Source organism: Pristiophorus japonicus, chromosome 13 (genome assembly GCF_044704955.1).
Source record: "Pristiophorus japonicus isolate sPriJap1 chromosome 13, sPriJap1.hap1, whole genome shotgun sequence".
In the NCBI taxonomy this organism is placed as follows: domain Eukaryota; kingdom Metazoa; phylum Chordata; class Chondrichthyes; family Pristiophoridae; genus Pristiophorus; species Pristiophorus japonicus.
Window position 1 is genome coordinate 35,604,799 of NC_091989.1, and position 21,084 is coordinate 35,625,882.

At 41.3% G+C, this 21,084-nt stretch overlaps 1 protein-coding gene across 1 annotated transcript in view; it reads left to right on the forward strand.

The window, feature by feature from the left end:
• The first annotated feature begins 539 nt into the window (after positions 1-539).
• gnai1 (guanine nucleotide binding protein (G protein), alpha inhibiting activity polypeptide 1) overlaps positions 540-21,084 on the forward strand; it is a 48,019-nt gene continuing 27,474 nt past the window's right edge. Inside the window, exon 1 of the mRNA XM_070897361.1 lies at positions 540-970. Within this exon, the coding sequence (XP_070753462.1) occupies positions 853-970 (118 nt within the window). The 5' untranslated portion in view covers positions 540-852. The remainder of the gene's footprint in view (positions 971-21,084) is intronic.

Below are 21,084 nucleotides of genomic sequence, written 5' to 3' on the forward strand. Positions count from 1 at the left end.
GGGAATTTCTTTCACTCAGAGGGCGGCGGGCATCTGGAATTCACTGCCTGAAAGGGTGGTAGAGGCAGAAACCCTCATCACATTTAAAAAGCACTTGAATGTGGACTTGAAGTGTCGTAACCGCCAGGGCTACAGACCAAGAGCTGAAAAGTGGGATTAGGCTGTATAGCACTTTGTCGGCCTGCACGGACACGATGGGCCAAATGGCCTCCTTCCATGCTGTAAAATTCTATGACTTCTCTGGACTACATTGCAACAGTGACCACACTTCAAAAAGTACTCGATTGACTGTAAGGTACTTTGGGGCGTCCAGTGATGGTGAAAGGCGGCGCTTATATAAATGAAAGTCTTTCTTTGTGAACTACTGCCAAGAAGCGGCAACCAAACAACCCAGAGGAAAAAATAAGGCATTTAAATGGATCGGAAGTGGGCCTTTGTGGCCGTTGCCATGGGCTACCGCCCGCTTCCGTCGTCGTGACGCAGGCGCAGAGAGTGAGGACGAAAGAAAGGCAAGCCAGCCGGGCATCCGGGTCTCGCGACTGGCCAGGCAGTGCGCATGCGCCACGAACCGCCAAGTAGTCGGCGATCGCGGGCGGCGTGAGTTGGGATCGTGTTTAAAATTAAATAAATAAATGATCTGGAGTCCGCCATTCAAACAACGGAGAGGAATCGTGCGTTGTGGACATTCCGGGTCGCGTTTTCGCCGTTAATTTTGAAAGTGGGCTTTTGGTTTGTGGGGAAACGGAAGCGTCTGTGACGGAGTGAGTGGCAGGGCGGTGTGAAGAAGCTGTCGCGGCTCAGAGAGAGAGAGAGAGAGAGAGAGCGCGCGAGGGGAAGTAAAGCCTTGGGAAGATGGGGTGCACGCTGAGTACAGAGGACAAAGCGGCGGTGGAGAGGTCCAAAATGATCGACAGGAACCTGCGGGAGGACGGGGAAAAAGCGGCGAGAGAAGTCAAGCTGCTGCTGTTGGGTGAGTGAGAGAGAGAGGAAGTGGGGAGTGGAGCGCATCTCGCCGACTGAGGGGGAAAATGGCTCTCTAACCATCCCCTGCAACACACGGCACCGGCTCTGTAGGAACTTTCGTTTTGTATTTGGCTCTTTTTGATGGCCAGTAGTTTTTTTTTTTAAGTATATGCACCACAATCACAAGGTTTTTTTTCTTTTGAGTTTTTTTTTTAAAAGACTTTAAAAATCTTGCCATCGGGGTTTGCAATCCAGTCTCTCTCTTTCCTTTTCTACCCCTCCCCTTTTCAGACGGAATTGCCCTTTTTTCCCATAACGTCAACGTCGTGGCATTTTTTACCTTTGTTGTGAATTTCCCGCTAATAATGCAATTTTTGTTTAAAATGTGCGGTAAAACGAAACAGGAGGAGGTGACCGCTTATTGAGGCCGTTTTGGATGGCTGATTAGGAAAGTTTTTACCACTGACCCACTGCGTTGCAGCTACAAATAATTTTAAGGTGCATTAACATCCTGTTGATGCAACAAAATCGGTTGCAAAAACAGCGAGATCCCATACCAATTCGGCTTCGTTAAAACTTTACATTCTTGGACACATCTAGGTTAGATTAACGTGAGATTGGAAAGCATGGTTTGGACCTTTAATTGAATAATACATCAAGAAGTTAAACAGATCATGACCGTAGATCGCAAGTGTATTCTTGTCCAGGGAGTTCCGCGCATTTAGTGAAGCTTAATTCTCTGGTTAAGAGCGTTATTTATGAAATACCTATTTGGCATTTGAAAGAATCTTTCTGTAAGGATAGTTCATGTGGAGTCTCGCAGGTTTCTGAGCCTTAAATCTTGTTGCAGCTACTAAACATCGCAGGTTTTGGGTGTGTTCATTACTTGAATAATTACTTCCCGTTTTCAGGTAACATGTGTTGTAGCATGCATGAAAATGGAAAATAATACTTTGTATTGAGATATATATATTCTAGCTAACAAGCAGCTATGTATTTTTTTTAAATTCAACTTAATCACGTGTAATTCATTCAAGTATGCTCGCCTGGCAAAACAATTTAAGGTTTAAATCTGTGGAAGTCTAAGGCTGCTTCCTAGTAGCATTGCATTTATAGTTTTAATCTGCTAACGGAGGTCTAATCTATATTAAATATTGCTGTGCAATAATGTCTCTTGAATTTGTGATTAAATATTACTCAGTCTGAGGGTGCTAAGACTTGCTTTCAATACATGTTGTATTTAGCATAGTGGTGACATTGATCACAGAATGGAGAGAGGATTCAGGTAAAGGCTTTTTTTAGTGTCAGCTATTGAACAAGCCCAATGTCTATTTCTAATAGAAGCCACTTTTCTAAGTGGGATTTTCTATTTGGACTGCAAGACAATTGGTACAATCTGGTGCTGGAAATATGAATTTTGTACATTACAGCAAAATTAAAGTTGGTAATCAATTTGCCTAATGAGGCTGGTTTTCAGCCTCTTGCCCAAGATCAAGTTAGCAAAATTTTATTCATTTATCTATCTGTATACATTTGCTCACCAATTCATGTCTGTAATGATGATGGGAAAGCATGTCTGTTGGAAGAGTGTAGACTGGTTTGTTGCCTTATAGGTACAACCGGCAACTGATTGATTATTGGATTAACCAATATAATGGTATTAGACTAGAACAGTGTTGTCAAATGCGTTGGCTACATGTGTCTAATTGGATTTTGGATAAGTAAATAAAACCAGTAATAACACCATTGTTGGGCATGTGATCTGAAATGCATGGGTACTTTTAACCTTTTTGTGCATTTGTTGGTTAAATTGTGAGATGAAAAAAAAAATGCAAATGTTTTTTGATTGAGTGCTTTAATTCCTTGGTCACTGATTTGGTGATGGATGTTAAGTAACTTTACATTTACCTGTGCAAAAGCAAAGAACTACGGATGCTGGCAATCTGAATTAAAAACAGAAAATGCTGGAAATACTCAGCAGTCAGGCAGCATCTGTGGAGAGAGACACAGTAAATGTTAATTGTTTTAGGTCGATGCCCTTTTGTCAGAGTATACAGTTACTGTGTATGTGTGTTTTCATGCAATGACCACATCCACTGCTAACAGTTTTCTAACTTGTTTTTCTTGTGGTTCATGGTGTCAATTCTTAGTGTCACTGATAACTTGGATTACATGCAATTTTCCTAATTGGGTTTCTGAGGCAGCATTGATTATCTCATATTTGTACCAATAGGGTTTAATATGTGCAAAATGTGTGTGTGAACTCTCAATTCATCACCTCATAGTCCCATCAGTATTTTACCCTGTTTTAAAATACTCAAGAAACAATCTAAATTTTGAAGGATGTGAAAACTATAATTATACTGCTGGGTGTTTTTCACAGTTTAACTGGACATAGTATGAACATTTTACGTTCCCACCATAACATTTTGCTGATTTTTTTTTTTATTGCACATTATCCACAGTTCAGAGGTTGTACTGAAATGTATATTTCTGGGAGGTGAGAAGTAGTTTAAGGATGACTCTCTCTCTCCTCTCCTCTCCTCTCCTCTCCTCTCCTCTCCTCTCCTCTCCTCTCCTCTCCTCTCTCCTCTCCTCTCCTCTCCTCTCCTCTCCTCTCCTCTCCTCTCCTCTCCTCCTCCCCCCCCCCCCCCCCAATCGCCCTGTAATAGGCAAGAGCTTAGCATCAGCTTGATGGTTCTTAAAATATTACAAGTATAAAGAACTTGATGGCATGGGGATTGTGGGTGCAAACTAATACCATTTTATTGTGCTCAGATCAGTGCATTATGTCAGGATATACTGTGCTAAAAATAGTAGGCTTTTAAAATACAAGGTGTATCTGTATTCTTTGCAATATTTCACTTAAAATGGAGCTACTGTAGCAGACCTGGAATGTAGCTGTATTTACCTCTACAGAGCAATCAAATATGTGTCTGTCACTACAGTACCATGCATGACTTGTTTAACTGAATTAAGCTGCATGTGGTGATATACAGAAATACTTTTGTTTATCCCATTGATGTTTGAAACCTTGCTGGGTAACTGGAGTGCTAATCTGGTGGGTTTTTAAAAAAATTATTAGAACTGTGTGACTCTTGACAATGAAACTACAACAGTAAGCATGATGTGTAAGAAAATATTTAGTTAATCTTTGTTATCCAACATCCAGTCAAAAATAAGTTGCAAACCGGATTAACTGGGATATCGAATTATAGAATCTTATCGCACAGAAGGAGTCCATTTGACCCATTATGCCTGTGCTGGAGCTTTGAAAGAGCTATCCAATTAGTCCCACTCCCCTGATCTAAAAACGCCCAGCATTTTCTGTTTTTATTTCAGATTTCCAGCATCTGAAGTATTTTGGTTTTGTGTTAGTCCCACTCCCCCTGCTCTTTCCTCAGAGCCCTGCAAATATTTCCTTTTCAAGTATATATTCAATTCGCTTTTGACACTTACTCTTGAATCTGTTTCCACCACCCTTTCAGACAGTGCATTCCAGATCATTGTAACTCACTATTTAAATAAATAAAAATTTTCCTTGGTTCTTTTGTCAAATATCTTAAATCTGTGTCTTCTGGTTACCAACCCACTGCCAGTGGAAACAGTTTCTTATTTACTCTGGTGGATAGGCTGAGGTTTCCTTTGGAACAGGAGGCTGGGGGAGACTTATTTGAGGTGTATAAAATTGAGGGGCCTACAGAGAATGGACCGGAAGGACTGATTTCCCCGAGCAGAGAGATCAATAACCAGGGCGCATAGATTTTAAACTAATTGGTAGAAGGATTAGAGAGGAGTTGAGAACTTTTTCACTGAGGGTGGTGGGGGTCTGGAACTTGCTGCCTGAAAGGGTGGTAGAGGAGGAAACCCCCATCACATTTAAAAAGTACTTGGAAATGCATTTTGAAGAGTTGGCACATAACCTTGTAGGTTACAAGAGCTGGAAAGTGGGATTAGGCACAGACATGGTGGATCGAATGGTCTCTTGTGCTGTAAATTTCTATCAAAACCTTCATAATTCTGAACACCTCCATTCAATCTCCCATTAACCTTCTCTGCTCTTAAGGAGAACAATCCCAGCTTCTCTTGTCTCTTCACATAGCTGAAGTCCCTCTTCCCTGTATTTCTATACATCCTATATAATTACTGCAACTGCTACAGATACAGCACCTGTCTTTAGTGCAAGTGGACAGCACTGAGTTATACTGCACCACTTGTAGTATGTTCTAATTGGGGAAAGCAGAATTTTGCGCACATTTTCTTTAACCATGCAGCCTCACTGACCAGTTACATTTTAATGTAAGAAATGAACTGGTGACCATGTCCTCTTTTTTTTTTGCTGCAGCTTGAAGGTGGTTCAGCAGTAAATGACTTGAACTATATTTAAGCTTTAGTCTTCAATCTCTTGTCTACTGATGAAACTAGATAGAAACTTGATTCCTGGCCAAGAAATGTGGTTATGTAATAAAATGGCTATTTTGAAAATTTCTGCAGGAGTTTGCTGGGTTTATAGCATTTATCTATTTAAAATTGAATAACACTGAGCTGCAGCGGTCATTTCATGTTGATATAAATACTGATTGTTGTTTACACTTTAGGTATTTGAAGTGCTGCATCTATTGTATTCTTGTACATTTTGCCAAGTATACCAGCTATTCTGTTAACTGGCATAGTGCCCAGAAAGTTTGAATAAGACTATTGTTTTGATCCTTCTGATTGCACCCAGTGCTGATCTTGAAACTTCGTCACTTCAGTCCTATGTCAAGAATAAGAATTGGAAAGAGTAGAACCGTCTTTGAAATGAAGTTTGTATTTAAAACCATGGTTTGGTAATCGTTAAGAGTGATGTGGATTGCAGGGTCTAATAACACAATTGCTCTGATTTGTGTTGGAAGTGTGCAAATTTTCTTACTTTGGAAGCAAAATAAAATATAACTAATATTCCCAGTCCAACAGAAAATTTGTACTGTTCTTTTGCTGTGAATTTATTTAAAGAAAGCAGTGACCACATAGTGGCTCAATATCACTAACATGCCATGAAGTCTCTTTAACTCTGATGTCATGGTTTCTCTTTAACCCAGAAGCCATAACTTTGAAAACAAAAACTGAAAATGCTGCAATACTTGGCAGGCCAGGCAGTATCTGTGGGGAGAACTCCGCGGAGGGGGTGGTGGGGGGGGCTGCTTTCTGAAGAAGGGGCTGCATGTGAAATGTTGACTTCTGTTGAGAAATTAGAGGAGTTATCTGATCTGAGTATTTGCAGCATTTTCTGTTTCCAATTTTCAACACCTACAGTTCTTTTTTTTCCATATGTCAAAACTAGTGATAACATAATTGTCTAGGTTAATTTCCACTTGGACTCAAGCAAGGAGTTGGTGCTAAAACAGATCAATTAAAAAAAAATCTTTACACAATATCTTGGAATACTGGTTATTGTATAATTAAAATAAATTGACCATGATCAATTGTCATAAATTGGCCATATACTGGTTGCTGGATCGCTTTCATATTATAATTTGATTGTTTCACACATCTGGAAATGGATTAAGTGGAGTAAACCATCACAAAGGTATGTGTCAGAGTATCCTGCTGGGCTGCTGAGTACCACTGTACCTCTATAAAAGTGAGTACTCAGGCTGACCTTTCTCAATTTAAGTACAATGTGATCATGTGCATAGAAGTACAGTAAGCAAAACCTTTCCATTGCTGGGCATATGACTTGGGTCATGTTTTGGGAGGAGAATGGAATTGTGCTGGTATTTGCCATCTGTCTTCTGGTAGAGACACTTGAAATTAATTTAAGTTCTCGTATGCCTACCTATCAAATGAAGAAGTAGAACAGTTTTTTGATAACATATGCTGGTCAATGATGCAATGCAATTAATTAACAAATAGAGACTTTGAAATTTAGGCAGTTATACTTGTGGACTAGTATTATATTTGATATGACTAAGTTATTTTAAACAGAAGGGATTAAAAACAACTATTTTAAAGGACAAGCAGTGCACTACTTCTGCATTGAAATATAGTGGTAGTTGCAAAATGTTTGTTTTACAGATAAGAGATTTAAGTGGTAACCATGCTCGATGTTTATGACAGAACAGGCCACCGGATAGATGTATTTGCTCATTAAATTCAAGTTAATGTGAAGTGCTTTTAAAAATGAGCTTGGACTAAAATAGGATTTTGTAGAATTCTGGTGGGATTTATTTTCTAGCATTGTGGTTTTCTTGGCTGCCCTACTGACAATGCATATGTGCTGTTAAGTTCAAATATTCTATAAATTGCAAGATGTAATGTGTTCATGAAGAGGTACTCCATCCTAAAAATGCATAGTTGAGCCATACAGCTGGAAAGAATGCCAGGCTGAAATCCCAGTTTCTGCAAAACTAGCTGATCAAAGAAGGGAAGCAGTTGGGGTGCTACAGTTGGCCTTAGCACTCCTGGGCAAGGGTGGGGAAAATGAGTCATGGCCCCTGCTTCTGATTGTGGTCCAGTGACCCTGCTGGAAAATGTATCTGTTCATGTTGGGTGAGGAAAGGAATGACCTTGGCTACAATGGTGACATGATGATGTAGTTTACTGATGTGTCTGGATTTGCATGTGAAGAATGACCATCTGGTTAAAGAAAGAGTGAACTTGCATTTATATAGTGCCTTTCATGGCATCAGGACATCCCAAAGTGCTTCACAGCCAATTAAGTACTTTTTGAAGTGTAGTCATTGTTGTAATGTAAGAAATGTGGCAGCCAAGTTGTGCACAGCAAGGTCCCACAAGCAGCAATGAGATAAATGACTAGATCCTGTGTTTTAGTGATACTGGTTGAGGGATAAATATTGACCAGGACACCGGGAAGAACTTTCCTGCTCTGCTTTGAAATAGTGCCATAGGATCTCTATCGCCCACCTGAGCGAGCAGACCACGACTCTGAAAAATGGCACCTCCAACAGTGCAGCTCTCCATCAGTACTGTGCTGGTGTCAGCGGGTATCAAGGTGTAACCGATGTCCATGAATTCATACCCAAGCAGAAAAGGGAGAAAATGGTGTGTTGGGGGTGGTTGGAGGAAGGATTTGTAAAGCATGACTTGTTGGCAATCCTGCCATGAGATTCACTCTTGCTTCAGGAGGATTAATTGGTGGATTCCTGAGTCACAAGGTTCGATTGACAAACTTAGGAAACCACAGGCCACAGATTAAAGTAAGGATGACGTTTGACGATTTATGCTAAATGCTTGTTTTAGATTTATAGTATTTGTGACAGATGCACTATTGGCTTATCGGTATTTGTATTGTGTATGTTGCAGTAAAATTAAACTTGCACCTACGCTGTGCAAATACTTGTTACCTTTTTATCTTTTATTGGGAAGAGCTTGAAGACATTTATTTTGTGGATGAAGTTCCAAGGTATGTGTGAAGCAAAATGTGTTCGTGCTCTGATACAAACAATGGCTTAAATTGTCTTTCATAGAAACACATATTTCCATATTTCTAAAAATGGCAAATGTACAGAAAGAAACCAAATATTTTTACTTTATCACGCCATTGGCATGTTCCACAACCAATGGATTACTTTTGAAGTGTGTCGCTGCTATGTAGACAAACACAGCAGCCAATTTGCACACAACCAAGTTCTGCAAACAGGTTGAGGGAGGAATATTGAATAGGCAGATGATCACATCCCCAAACTTGCACTCCTTCAGCACTGCACTTAAGTGTACCACTGCAGGGAACAGCGTGTGCTGCTGCAGGAGGGCGACGGCTGCGAAGCCAGTGCGAGCAGGCACAGCAGGGGTGGGCGAAGGAGCGGCAAACGTCTGTAGAGGGAAGTGACCGGGGCCCAGGAGAGGTGAGGGACCAGGGGCAGCACGGGCCAACCCACACTGCGATGTGTGCGTGCTCGGTCTGTGCAGCAGAGCTGGTCTCCAGTTAGTCTTGGGTAATCCTTGCCACTGGACCAAGACCTAGCTCTGTCAAGCCAATGTGGTGGCTGGTGTGCAACGGCAAGCACACCCTTCATGATGTAGTTCGGGATCTGGAATGTTAGGTCCTTCATTGAAACACCTGTGAACTCATCCCTTTTTGGTGTGGAAGCAAGTCATCCTTGCTTCAAGGGACTGCCTATGATGATAAGTGTCAACGTGATGCTAGAGTTTGTAACGAGACTTGAACCCACAATCTTCTGACTTGGCCAAGAAGGATACCAACTTCGTTAAACAGATTTTTTTTTTTTCCTATCATTTAATTTAAATCTCCTGATGCTGTAAAATATCTTGATCATTGAGTGTGATTGTAGGCTTTGTTCTCGGCTCGCCTAACTTGGCAACAAACTGCATTTTTTTAATTGTGAAGTTATAGAAATAAATATTACATGGCCTGTGTTAGTTATGGAATTGTCATTGGAATTTGAACCAGCTTGCAGTTCTTGACTTTGTTAATTTACTTGGGTGAAGAAATGAGACTATACACCAACTTTAGCATTGCATTGAAGTAGTTCCAATTTCACTGAGACTAAAGTTGGGGAATGTAAAAAGAGAAATAAATGATCACTCTTGATCATATTTGAAACTAGAAAATAGAAATACCTGGACTGCAAATCTCTGAATGTAGTCTATAGTTCAGGTTCCAAAACTCCTGTCATTTTTGGTGGCTTTGCAGCATCACAATGGCCCGGATTTTGCGGTAGGTTAGTCATCACCCCTCTGGAACTGACCGCAACTTGAGGATTTATCACAAGCGCATCTAAGTACGGAAATCCTGAAGTTGTGGTCAGTTATTCACTACGCAGACATGGGTTGTGAAGTCTGTCTCGCGTTCTCGCTATCCCTCTCTTTTTTCCCCCCCATAGCACAAAACTGACAAATGAGCTTTTCCACACTCAAATCTCTATTAAATACCCCATTAAATCTTAAGCCTGGTTGGAATAGCTGTAACTGGATTTTAACAGCGTAATGACTGCTAAGCAACTGTTCTGGCCCTGAATTTTTATATTTGTGGAATGCTAAATGTCTTAAATTACAGTTTAAAAAAAAAAAAATAATAGTTTGTTCATATTTCAGCTTCGACCTCATCCCCATGTGAAAGACCTAATCTTTATTTCACTTTTTTATAAAGTGAGGATAAAACCTGCTTTTTATTTCCTGGTTTGCTGCCTGAGAATTCTTCGATGTGCTTCGACAGCTGGATGACATCACTGCTGCATTGCACTAGGAATCCCCTACTCACAGCGCCATCAATTATACTTCAAGAAACCATAAGTTTTCACAACAGATCTCTAGTGACTGCCTTTGCTTTGCCACTGGCGGCAAATTACGGGTCAATGTCTGAATGCTAATTCAGAAGGAGGAAAACTGTTGGGAACAGCGCGTGCAAATCACCTTGAAACCCAGGGCTAACTTGAGTGAATGCCCCTGTTCACTCTCTGCAGTTATAATGCACCCAATGGTATTGGGTCATAAAATTACCAATCTCAGCTCTTATGATGGCTCTCTGAGAAATAAGAAGTTTACCAGGTAGTACAATCTGGCTAAATGGTGATTCAGAAACAGTAACATTTAAATTGAAACTCTGTTTAACCTGTCGGCAAAATTATTTGCCGTACTGTATTGTCGAATAATCCACCATTCGCTGCCATTTGTCAAATAAAGGCTTGGCCTATTAACTGTTCTAAGCTTGCCCAGGGATTGGTTATAATGGAGTTGCAACACAAACCATAGTTATCACTGGGTTTGAATTCTTGCTGTTTATATTTTTTTTAATTCTCATTAAATTACTAATTTTTAGGCTTCGGTTTTAATTTTCTAACCAATGATGATGACGTTGTGATGATGCAACGAGCTAATGCTCAAATTTGTGTTGTGTTTCTCTGTTTAAAAATGGATAAAACATTTTTGGAGCAAAATAGTTACAAATAAATTGGTGGTTTGTAATGAGATTATGATTACACTGGCTATTTTGAAGAAGTGACACTTTCACCTGAAATCTTTTTGATAATTATCAAATGTATTTGAGCATGCCAATTAAAAAGAAAAGGGGGAATATAAAATAAATGGTGATGAACCACGATTCGTGGAGGTGATTAAATGCTATCTATTGCATTGGATTCTTGGAGTGGGTACATTCTTGGCCATCTTTGTGAAGATGAAAAGTAGTGCTATACTTCTTGATAGTACTGCTGAGGATGCACTTTACTAATTGGAATACCTGACATTGACTGGGAATCTCTTGGACTCATTAGTACAGCCCAAGGGATGGCAAATGGTTTCCAGTTAAATTCAGTGAAGTAAAATGCTGCATACCATACTGGAGAAAGGAAAGAAGGGAATGGAGTACTACTCTCTCATCCCATAAGCCATCATCAGGTTCTTGCTGTTACTGTATTCTCAACCCACTGGTTTCAGATATTCTGGGATATTAAATGCTTGATCAATGTTTCTAGCACAACTTCTGCTTTTTAATAAAGGAAGTAATGTGACCACTAGCTCACAGATCGTCAGGAATCTAAATTTGATCAGCAAAAGACTGAATGTAAGGCAGTTGACTCCCCTTTTTATATCCATTTTTGATGCAGCATGCTTCCCCCTGACCTATTTTACCTGCTTTCCTATCACTGCACTGCATCTTGGGTGATATAACTGAAAAAATTCAGCCTTTGGGCTTTTCAGCATTGAATGGTGTCTGAGAAGTGATCTTGTAGAGGTAGATGGAAGGGTAAATCGTATGCAAGAGATAAATCTGAAAATGACGTCAAATTTAAATTGCAAGAGTAGAACGAGGATCTGTTGAGTAATGAGCCACAAACTTTGTCAAATATTTGAATACAAGAAGTTCCTTTGTTTCAAGAAGAGTGTTACAATTTCTGCAGTTGTGGTATAGGATAATAAGTAAAACTCGTGTTGAAACTTGCAATAAAAGATAAAGCTGTTATCGGTCTGATCAGTCATCCAGTTATGGAAGGCGAGGTAAGCCTGAACACATCCGTCAGAAAATCATATAAATAAGATTAGTTAGTTGGCATCTTGGGAGAACAGGCAACCATCATTGATCCAACTGAGGTGTGATCTTGTAACTTGCAATGGAAAGGGTATTATAGTGTTATGGTCAATCTATAACTAAGGCTCTGCGAAGCAGAGTGGACTTTGGGCTAATAAAGTTGTACCTTAACATAGAAACATAGAAAATAGGAGCAGTAGTAGGCCATTCAGCCCTTCGAGCCTGCACCGCCATTCAATTTGGTTATGGCTGATCCTCTATCTCAACACCATATTCCTGCTTTTTCCCCATACTCCTTGATGCCTTTTGTGACTAGAAATCTATCTTATCTCCCTCTTAAATATATTCAATGACTTGGCCTCCACTGCCTTCTGTGGTAGAGAATTTCACGGATTCACCACCCTCTGAGTGGAAAAAAATTTGTCCTCAAATTTCCTATCCCGTATCCTGAGACTGTGACCCCTTGTTCTAGACTTCCCAGCCAGCCTGTCCAACTCCGTCAGAATTTTATACGTTTCAATGAGGTACCCTCATTCTTAACTAGTGAATACAGGCCAAGTCAACCCAACCTCTCCTCATATGACAGTCCTGTCATCTGTGTCTGAGATCCCTGTCTAAACTAGAGTAGACATAACTCAAATCTGTAAAAGGCAAATTTAGGAATAGTATCCATAAGTTCTTCACAGAGCGACCCAATACATGGAATAGACTCTGAGCAGTTGAGTAATACATCACTTAAGAATCAATTGGATGCTGCGCTGGTGGGATATTATAATTTTCGATGGTTGAATTAAGATGAGCCAAATGGCTTTCATTTGTAATGACCTTGTCCAAATATTTTTTGCTGAAGCATTAGTGGCTGTTGGAAGTAAAGGTTTGGTCATAAGGTAAATACTACTCATGTCCAGTAAAATCCAGTTTACAAAAAAGTATGACTAAATTTCTTCCATGTACTGTTAGTTCTTGTTGGAGGTCTTTTGTCACCAGATGATACTAAAAACAATCTAGATGCATGTTTCAGTATGCACATTAAAATTGCATAAAACTGTTTATCACTAGGTACTTTTCTTCATTTATCTTGCCCTTTCCTCTGCCAACTATTTCTCTTCCTTTCTGAAGACATTTACAGATTGTTGCATGTTTTATGGATACTGCTTGGCCTTGGATGCCTTGCCAGGGGTGCTGTCATTCATGATGAGATCATGGTGAATACCAGCAGACCTTGCATATCACTGACATCGCCACTGAGCTCCATCTTTTCCTAACCTGAAATTCACATGTGCATTTGTAGGAGGTCACTGAATAGTGTTTTTCTTGGTTAAACACGTAAAAACGTGACGATAAAGTGAAATGCAGCCCCTTTCACACCATCATAGGAAAAGAGCTAGTACCTGCACCACACTTGTTGCAGTAATATAGAAACACAGGATTCTTTGTGTAATTGATCTTACCAAAATCACATTTGATGATGCAAAAGTAGTAGTTTTTTTTTTACAAGTTTGTATGCTGAGCGCATTCAGTTCTAGTGCTATAAAGTTATAATATGCACTTGCAAGCCTGCATTTCAATAATTTCCTGGACTCCTGCTTACGATGAGGAAAACTGAAAACATGCAAGGGTTTTAAGTAATTGGACTCATTATCCTCAAGTGCAAAGAAACTGTAAAAGTGACATCACTGCACATGTTGAAGTTGCAAATGTGAATGTTTAAAAATGTATAGAGACATTGAAGTTGAGACGGTGGGAATTGTATAGGAACAGTATAAGCTAACAAAGAATTCATGGAGGAATAGCCATGACATCTCAGACTCGAGACTGCGAAATGTTACAACACTAACACATATTGAAACAAAACCAACAGCTTGCAGAAAAACCTCAAGGTCTTATTAAATCATGTTATTAACCTGAAACATTAACAGAAGGTCTTTGTTTAAAATCAGACCATACTTAAGTCGGCTTATGAGTGGACAAAGGAAAGAGGGATCAAAAGAGATGGGCTGAACTAGGATGTCACTCTAGCCCTATCTTCTTATCTTTTGCCGAAAATGTATAACCATCGTCCCTTTACAATGTAACGTCACTTTGTCCGTAGGAAGTGGGTGCGTTCGAACAGACTTGCATTCCTTCTGTCTGATAAGGTCCCCGATCGGGATTTGCTTTTTAAATAAAAGCTTGCTTTGTTTAAAGCACAAACGGTATTCGTTTCAGTAATTTTGCTGAACCAGATTGAGGTAAAAGAATCCAGAAATCAACATTTGGTGTCAGAAGTGGGATCTCAACGGACGACTGCCGAAAACTTGCGAATTAAGAGCCAGACTAGCCTTGGACGAGACGAGGGGAAAGTGGCCACTGGAGTGAGTATGATTTCAATACTGCTCCAGTTTCCCCCGGTTTCAAAAGTCTGAGGAAAGTTTAGCCACTCGCTGGTTCTCGGGTAGTGTCTGAACGAGATCCAGGACAATCTGGTGAATACCTTTCAAACTTAGAATAGGGATAGAGATAGGGAAATTGCGCGGTGACGCAAACCAAGCGGCGACTTGGAAAGATAGGTTAGAATAGGTAAGTCTGCCTGGGTTCGAGGCCCAGTGTCTGTGTGGGTTCGAGGCCCAAGTAGATCCGTGCGGCGACACGGAAAGTAGGGATAGTTAGAGCTAGATAGGGATAGATGATCAATCATGGATCCAAAAATTAATAGGAAAGAAAAGAGACTGTTGTGAACGTCTGTTTAAATGAGAAATGCTTCTGTGATTTTTACTGTTTAAAAAAAAAGCCGGGGAGTTGTGGTTTGTTTTATCTCCACCTACTTTTTCAAACAGAATGAAAGTTTTTTTAACCCTTCGTAGTGTTGTCCTGTATGTGGGAAGTTTAAGAGTGTGAACCTTATTGAATTACGTATATTCGGATGATAAGTTACGGAACCAGGAAATGCACAAAGGATAGGTTTGTTGAGTTTAAAAAAAAAGAAAAAAATACATGGTCCCGGTGGTTTTAAAAAAAAGGATTTAACATGCTCACTTACTTGTCGAAAGAAAACATTCAGAGAAGGCACAGCAAAGCAACTGAGATGGATTCAAAAGGATTTAAAAAAAGATATTATATTAAATAACACGACCTTGAGGCTGGAACAATTGAGATAACGAAAGCAGTCCACAGCCTACGTGCCAGACTTCTCTCTAGTTATGGAAAAGACCAAAAAAAAGTAACGTACTAAATAGGTGCTGAAAAAAAAATGTTCTGAGATTTTAAATTGAGAAAAATTCCACTGCAATCTAAAAAAAAATCACTCCTGTCCAGTTGGCAGAAAAACTCCATTAAATTAGGGCTTTCATTGACAGAAGGAGGACATATTAAAAACCGTAGACGTCTTAAAGAAAGAGTGCACGCACGAAACACGTACTCAGAGTTCCACTGGGACCTCTGAGAAAGGTATCGATAGACTACTAGTTAAAATGGTTGGCTTTGCATTGACCGAGGCTGATGAGGAAATTGAATTTCAGTAAACAAATGTGTGGTCTCGTTTTAAATCAATTAAAAAAAAAATATATCTTTGGCAAGTACTTGAATAAGAAGTTAAAAAATATTGGAGTTTAATCAAATGCTGCCTTTCCTGATTTTTTTTTTTCAGATGGTTACATGAAGTCACGTAATGACATCAGGTCTTCTTACAAACCTGTAAAGGAGTTAACCCTTTCCATTGACAGCCGTTTCATACTGAACATTATCAATTTGGATTTCTTAATAGAAAAAGATTCACCTAACAGAGGAATGGTGCGATAGTCAGAATAAAAATAAAAACAGAACTAGCTTATGTAATAATACTTGCCTGATACAATAAAGAAATAGATACTCAAAAAAACAAATTGAAGAGTTAAAAGGCTAAGATAAATAAGCTGAAAGGGATCCACAAACCCAACTTAACCCTGACCTCCGATTTCACGGAGTGACCTCAACATGCATGGATATAATGCAGAATCAAGGGACCTGTGGGCCCTGGTAAAGCAAACCCTGAGCCCAACTGAGCATGCCCGATTTCTAACTCACCTAGGACGTGCTACTCATGATGCATTGTTGGTTGCTCACCCTAACGATGTCCAGGATCACCTAAACGCTATCTTTAATGCTCTCACCACGACCCTTCAGAAGCCCATCAGTATGGCCGCAGTATTAGAAACTAAACCCAAACGAGAAGAAACTGCCGATGAATTCATGGAAAGATTTATTGAAATATACGGAAGTCAATCAGGAGATAATGCCTTCAGGGCAGGAGAGGATTCTCCTCAATTCTGCGCTATCCTACTTCAGTGCCTGCCCTATTCGATTGCTCATGCTATCCGGACAAATAATTGGGCAGATAGTAAAGCCCAGATGGAAAGGGTGGTTAAATATTATTGGCAGGAAAAGAAAGGAGAGGGGGGAGGTGCGCCCCCAACCCGGGTCAAGACTGAATACGTGACTAGAAAGGAAGAGCCGCCTCGGGTGGAAGGACCAAAACCTGACCCAAGGGGATACCAGATGGAACCGCAGTATTGCGTGCAGGGTTGGGTGGATAAACGGGGATACGGTTATATCAAACACCCAAATGGCCCGGGCCCTGCTAATTACGGACCGCCCTACTGTCCCCGGCCTGGTATGGGAAGAGGTCGGGGCTGGGAAAGACGAGATGGATGCTTTATTTGTGGGCAAGAAGGACATTGGAATAGAAATTGTCCCTCCCGTTAGCACGAAAAAGGAAGAGGAGGGGGGCATGGGGGGAGAGGACGGGGATCTTACACTAACTTCTCCCAGAACAACCCCTTTGGCCAACCGTCCCCCGATTCGTATTGACTACGCAGGGACCCTCCCCGGATGACGAACCGATGATATTGTTAAAAATTCGGAATGAGTGGCAACCCTTCTTGATAGATACGGGAGCCTTCATGTCTTTTGTACAATCAAAGCTTACACTCCCCGCCTTCACTGAAACACAGGGACTGTCGGGATTCCTGGGACAAGTCTCTACATTCCCGGTGTCAGAACCGGTTAAAATGGGTTACCAGGAAGAATCGGTGGAACATTGATTTGTTATCACAACCAATCTGGACTGTAACTTGATGGCTAGAGACCTCCTCTGCAAATTCCAGTTGCATTTGGAGTGTGGAGATGATGGGATTATTGTAAAACAGGGAACCCTTAAGTGGTAGTATATCACTAGAACCCCTCAGTGGTGGTCTCTGGACCTGCCGCAGGCACCCTATCACGTGACCCTAGCATACGATCCCAGTGGAAATGGGAAGACCTCTTCACTCCAGCAATCGATGTCCCCCATGCTCGGAGGCAGAGCAAAACCTCACCTTTGCTTGGGCCAGGCACCAGAGAACAGACCAGTGCAGCACCTGAGGCACAGACCATCCATCACGACTGCGTGGCAATGATCCGACTGGAACGATCTAAAAATACCTTCCCAGCTCCAGTGGCAGGACTCCTGGGGAAGAAGATCAATTTCATAGGTACCCTTCCAGCGGTTGTGGCAGAATCGCGGGAGAGAAGGATCAAGGCAGTCGACCTCGAGGACAGAGGCAAGATGGCGTTCCTGCTGCAGCGAGGGGCAGCGTGGTTGAAAAAAAGAGCCCCACCACGCTAAAGATTTGGAAGTTATGGTGCGCCAGGCTATAGACGAGGCTGACCCTACCAGCCGGGATGTGCAAATTGTAAAACATGGCCGAACAGTCCAATTCCACGGGGACCCCGAGAAGGTCTTAACAACTCTGCAGCATCATACTGGCTCTGACATACCTGACTATGTCGATCCTCATGTGTGTGCAGAGGACCACTCCCAAGTGGGTTATACTCCCATTGATCCGATTGAGATCCCAGTGCAGGGCAATGTGGACTGGCCCTCTATCCGACAGTACCCACTGAAATCACAGGCAATCCTAAACTGACCTTTCGGCACTGTACTGCAATTAATCCGGCCTGTTTTCTTACTGAGCCACCCCAAGATGAGGAAGAACCCAGTCATGATTGTTTATCTTTAATTTAAGAGGCCACATCAGTCAGGGAAGATTTTGTTGATGTACCAATTCAAGATCCAGACTGTATTATGTATGTTGACAGAAGTTCTTCTATTAATCCAGAAGGTACACGAATCTCAGGATTTGCCATAGTAAACCAGGAGGAATCAGGTCTTGGAATCTGCCGCTTTTGAAACCGCCTATTCTGCCCAACAAGCTGAACTATTCGCCCTCACCCAAGCCTGTATCTTGGCCAAAGATCTCAGTCAATATCTATACCGACTCTAGGTATGCCTTTGGGGTGGCCCATGATCTGATTTGTTGCAAGCCCTCATGCTCCCCAAGCACATTGCCGTTGTTAAATGTACCGCCCACACCACCGGAAAATCCCCGGTTGATATAGGGAACCACTGTGCTGACAAAGAGGTTAAACAGGCCTCTCGTGACCAACAGATGGTAGTGCCCAAAATGATGAGTCAGACTAAAAATCCTGCGAAGGATAAGTTAGCCTCGGAAAAACCAATGCCAACCATCCAAGATGTTATAAAAGCACAGGAGGACGCTCCTGAAAAAGATAAACTGTTGTGGAAATATTATGGATGTACTTATGACAATGTTTCTAAACTCTGGACCACTCCCGCGGAACAGACTTGCATATCTGACGAGTTGGCTCTATGGGTTATTGACTATGCATTTTGCTACTCATTGTGGAGCAAGAACCACGAGTGATACACTTTTGGCTACTTGGTGGCACCCTAGACTCCAGGCGCTCGCCCAGAACATCAGTAGTCGTTGCCTGGTTTGCCAGCAACATAATCCAGGGAAGGGAGTTCCCTGTGATTGGGGTAAAACGCCTCTACCTGAAGGTCCCTTTGAGACATTTCAGTTGGACTACATTGAGTTGCAAAAAGTTCAGTGTTACAAATATGTGTTAGCAATAGTAGATGTGTTTAGCAGATGAATTGAAGCCTACCCTAACCTGGACAATAAGGCTCAAACTGTTGTTAAGGTGTTAATGAGGGAAATTGTTCCTAGATCTCAGCTCGACTGATGACCACCTATGTTCTTTCTCTGACTCAGGCTCTGCGACTAGCTCACAACCAGGTTCAAGATGCTCACCTCGACCTCCCAGTTTTACCCGAATTGTCCCTTGTGGCACCAGGGAAGTATGGATTCAGAAGGGATTAGAGCCACAATGGGAGGGGCCTTTTCAGGTGTTACTCACTACCCCCACTGCAGCCAAGGTTGAGGGGAGGGGTGCCTGGGTTCACCTGCACCACTGCAAGCTCCCCACCCTCTAACGAACCTATTTTACTGGTTATTCTAACTCCTGTTTCTGTTCCAGACTTCCTCTTCTCCATAGCTGAACAAGGCCGTTGGCATCCTAATTAGAACGTGGACCAGTTTGAACTTTTACCCGTAGTGATAGACAGCCAGCTACACCGACAGTGACCTAAGAAGAGAGACGGGAGAACCGAACTCTTTTAATCAGCAAAATAATTGGACTATTTATCTGAATCCTGAGCCACAAGATGAAACTGTCTGTATGCCACAGTCTGTATAATAGTGTTGATATATGACAGTTTCGGCGCATGGGAGGGGAGACAGAGACGAGAGCTCCATGTAAACACCTTTTTGTACATGTCTTATGTTTATGCGCAAAATGGGAACTTTTCTAGATGTTGGGTGTGTTCACATTCCCTATACATTCCAAAGGGGGAATTCCTTTGCGCCCCGTTCCACTAACCCTAACTGAGACTGTCAGATGGATTCAGAGCCAAACTATCACGAGAAGAGGGGGGCCAATACAATACTGCTGAAGCTCTGGAGGGCATCACAGCTGAAATGGTAGCAATAAGGACCGTAGCATTACAAAACCGAATGGCCCTCAATTACCTGTTAGCTGAGAAAGGGGGAACGTGTGCCCTGATAGGATCTGAATGTTGCACTTACATTCCTGATAGTTCAGAAAACATAACCAATCTCGCTGATCACATAAGAAGGGAGGTGAAGAAGTTATCCACACCAGCAGAAGGATCTAACTGGTTTGATTGGCTATCAGATGGATCTTGGAGATCCTATCTAATTGTTGGTTGCCTTAACCTTTGTTGTAAAGTAATGATGGCAAGGTTAGCAAACCCTCTTGTGGTCAAGGGTTCCCGAGTTATGATCCAACGAACTAAAGAACTACTCGACACTAACAACAATATGATTCAGGAAAAAGAGTGTGAACGGATGAATGCGATACTCTTAGAATGATCCTAAGTGTTATCATGGAATGATAAAAGGGGGGAATGTGAATGTTTAAAAATGTATAGAGACATTGAAGTTGAGAAGGTGGGAATAGTATAGGGACAGTATAAGCTAACAAAGAATTCATGGAGGAATAGCCATGACATCTCAGACTCGAGACTGCGAAATGTTACAACACTAACACATATTGAAACAAAACCCACAGCTTGCAGAAAAACCTCAAGGTCTTATTAAATCATGTTGTTAACCTGAAACATTAACAGAAGGTCTTTGTTTAAAATCAGACCATACTTAGGTCGGCTTATGAGTGGACAAAGGGAAAGAGGGATCAAAAGAGATAGGTTGAACTAGGATGTCACTCTAGCCCTATCTTCTTATCTTTTGCCGAAAATGTATAACCATCGTCCCTTTACAATGTAACGTCACTTTGTCCGTAGGAAGTGGGTGCGTTCGAACAGACTTGCATTCCTTCTGTCTGATAAGGTCCCCGATCGGGATTTGCTTTTTAAATAAAAGCTTGCTTTGTTTAAAGCACAAACGGTATTCGTTTCAGTAATTTTGCTGAACCAGATTGAGGTAAAAGAATCCAAGAATCAACACAATGAGTTCTGAAATATGTAGCTTTTTATTTTTACACCTCCCAAAAAATTGCCAGAGTATGAGTTGGAGATAATTTCCTCTGTTGTCTGCAAATGATTTTTCAGCGAAGGCTTTTTCACCCACTGTTTATTTTAATATTTGGCTGGTTTATAAATTTCAGTGTAATTCTATGCAAAATATTATTGAGGATAAGATGATGAGCAATCAATTTCAAGATCTTTTCTTTATCTATTCATGCTGAACGGACATGATGTAATTTATCTTGGAAAAGGTGGTTGGGGGGGGGGT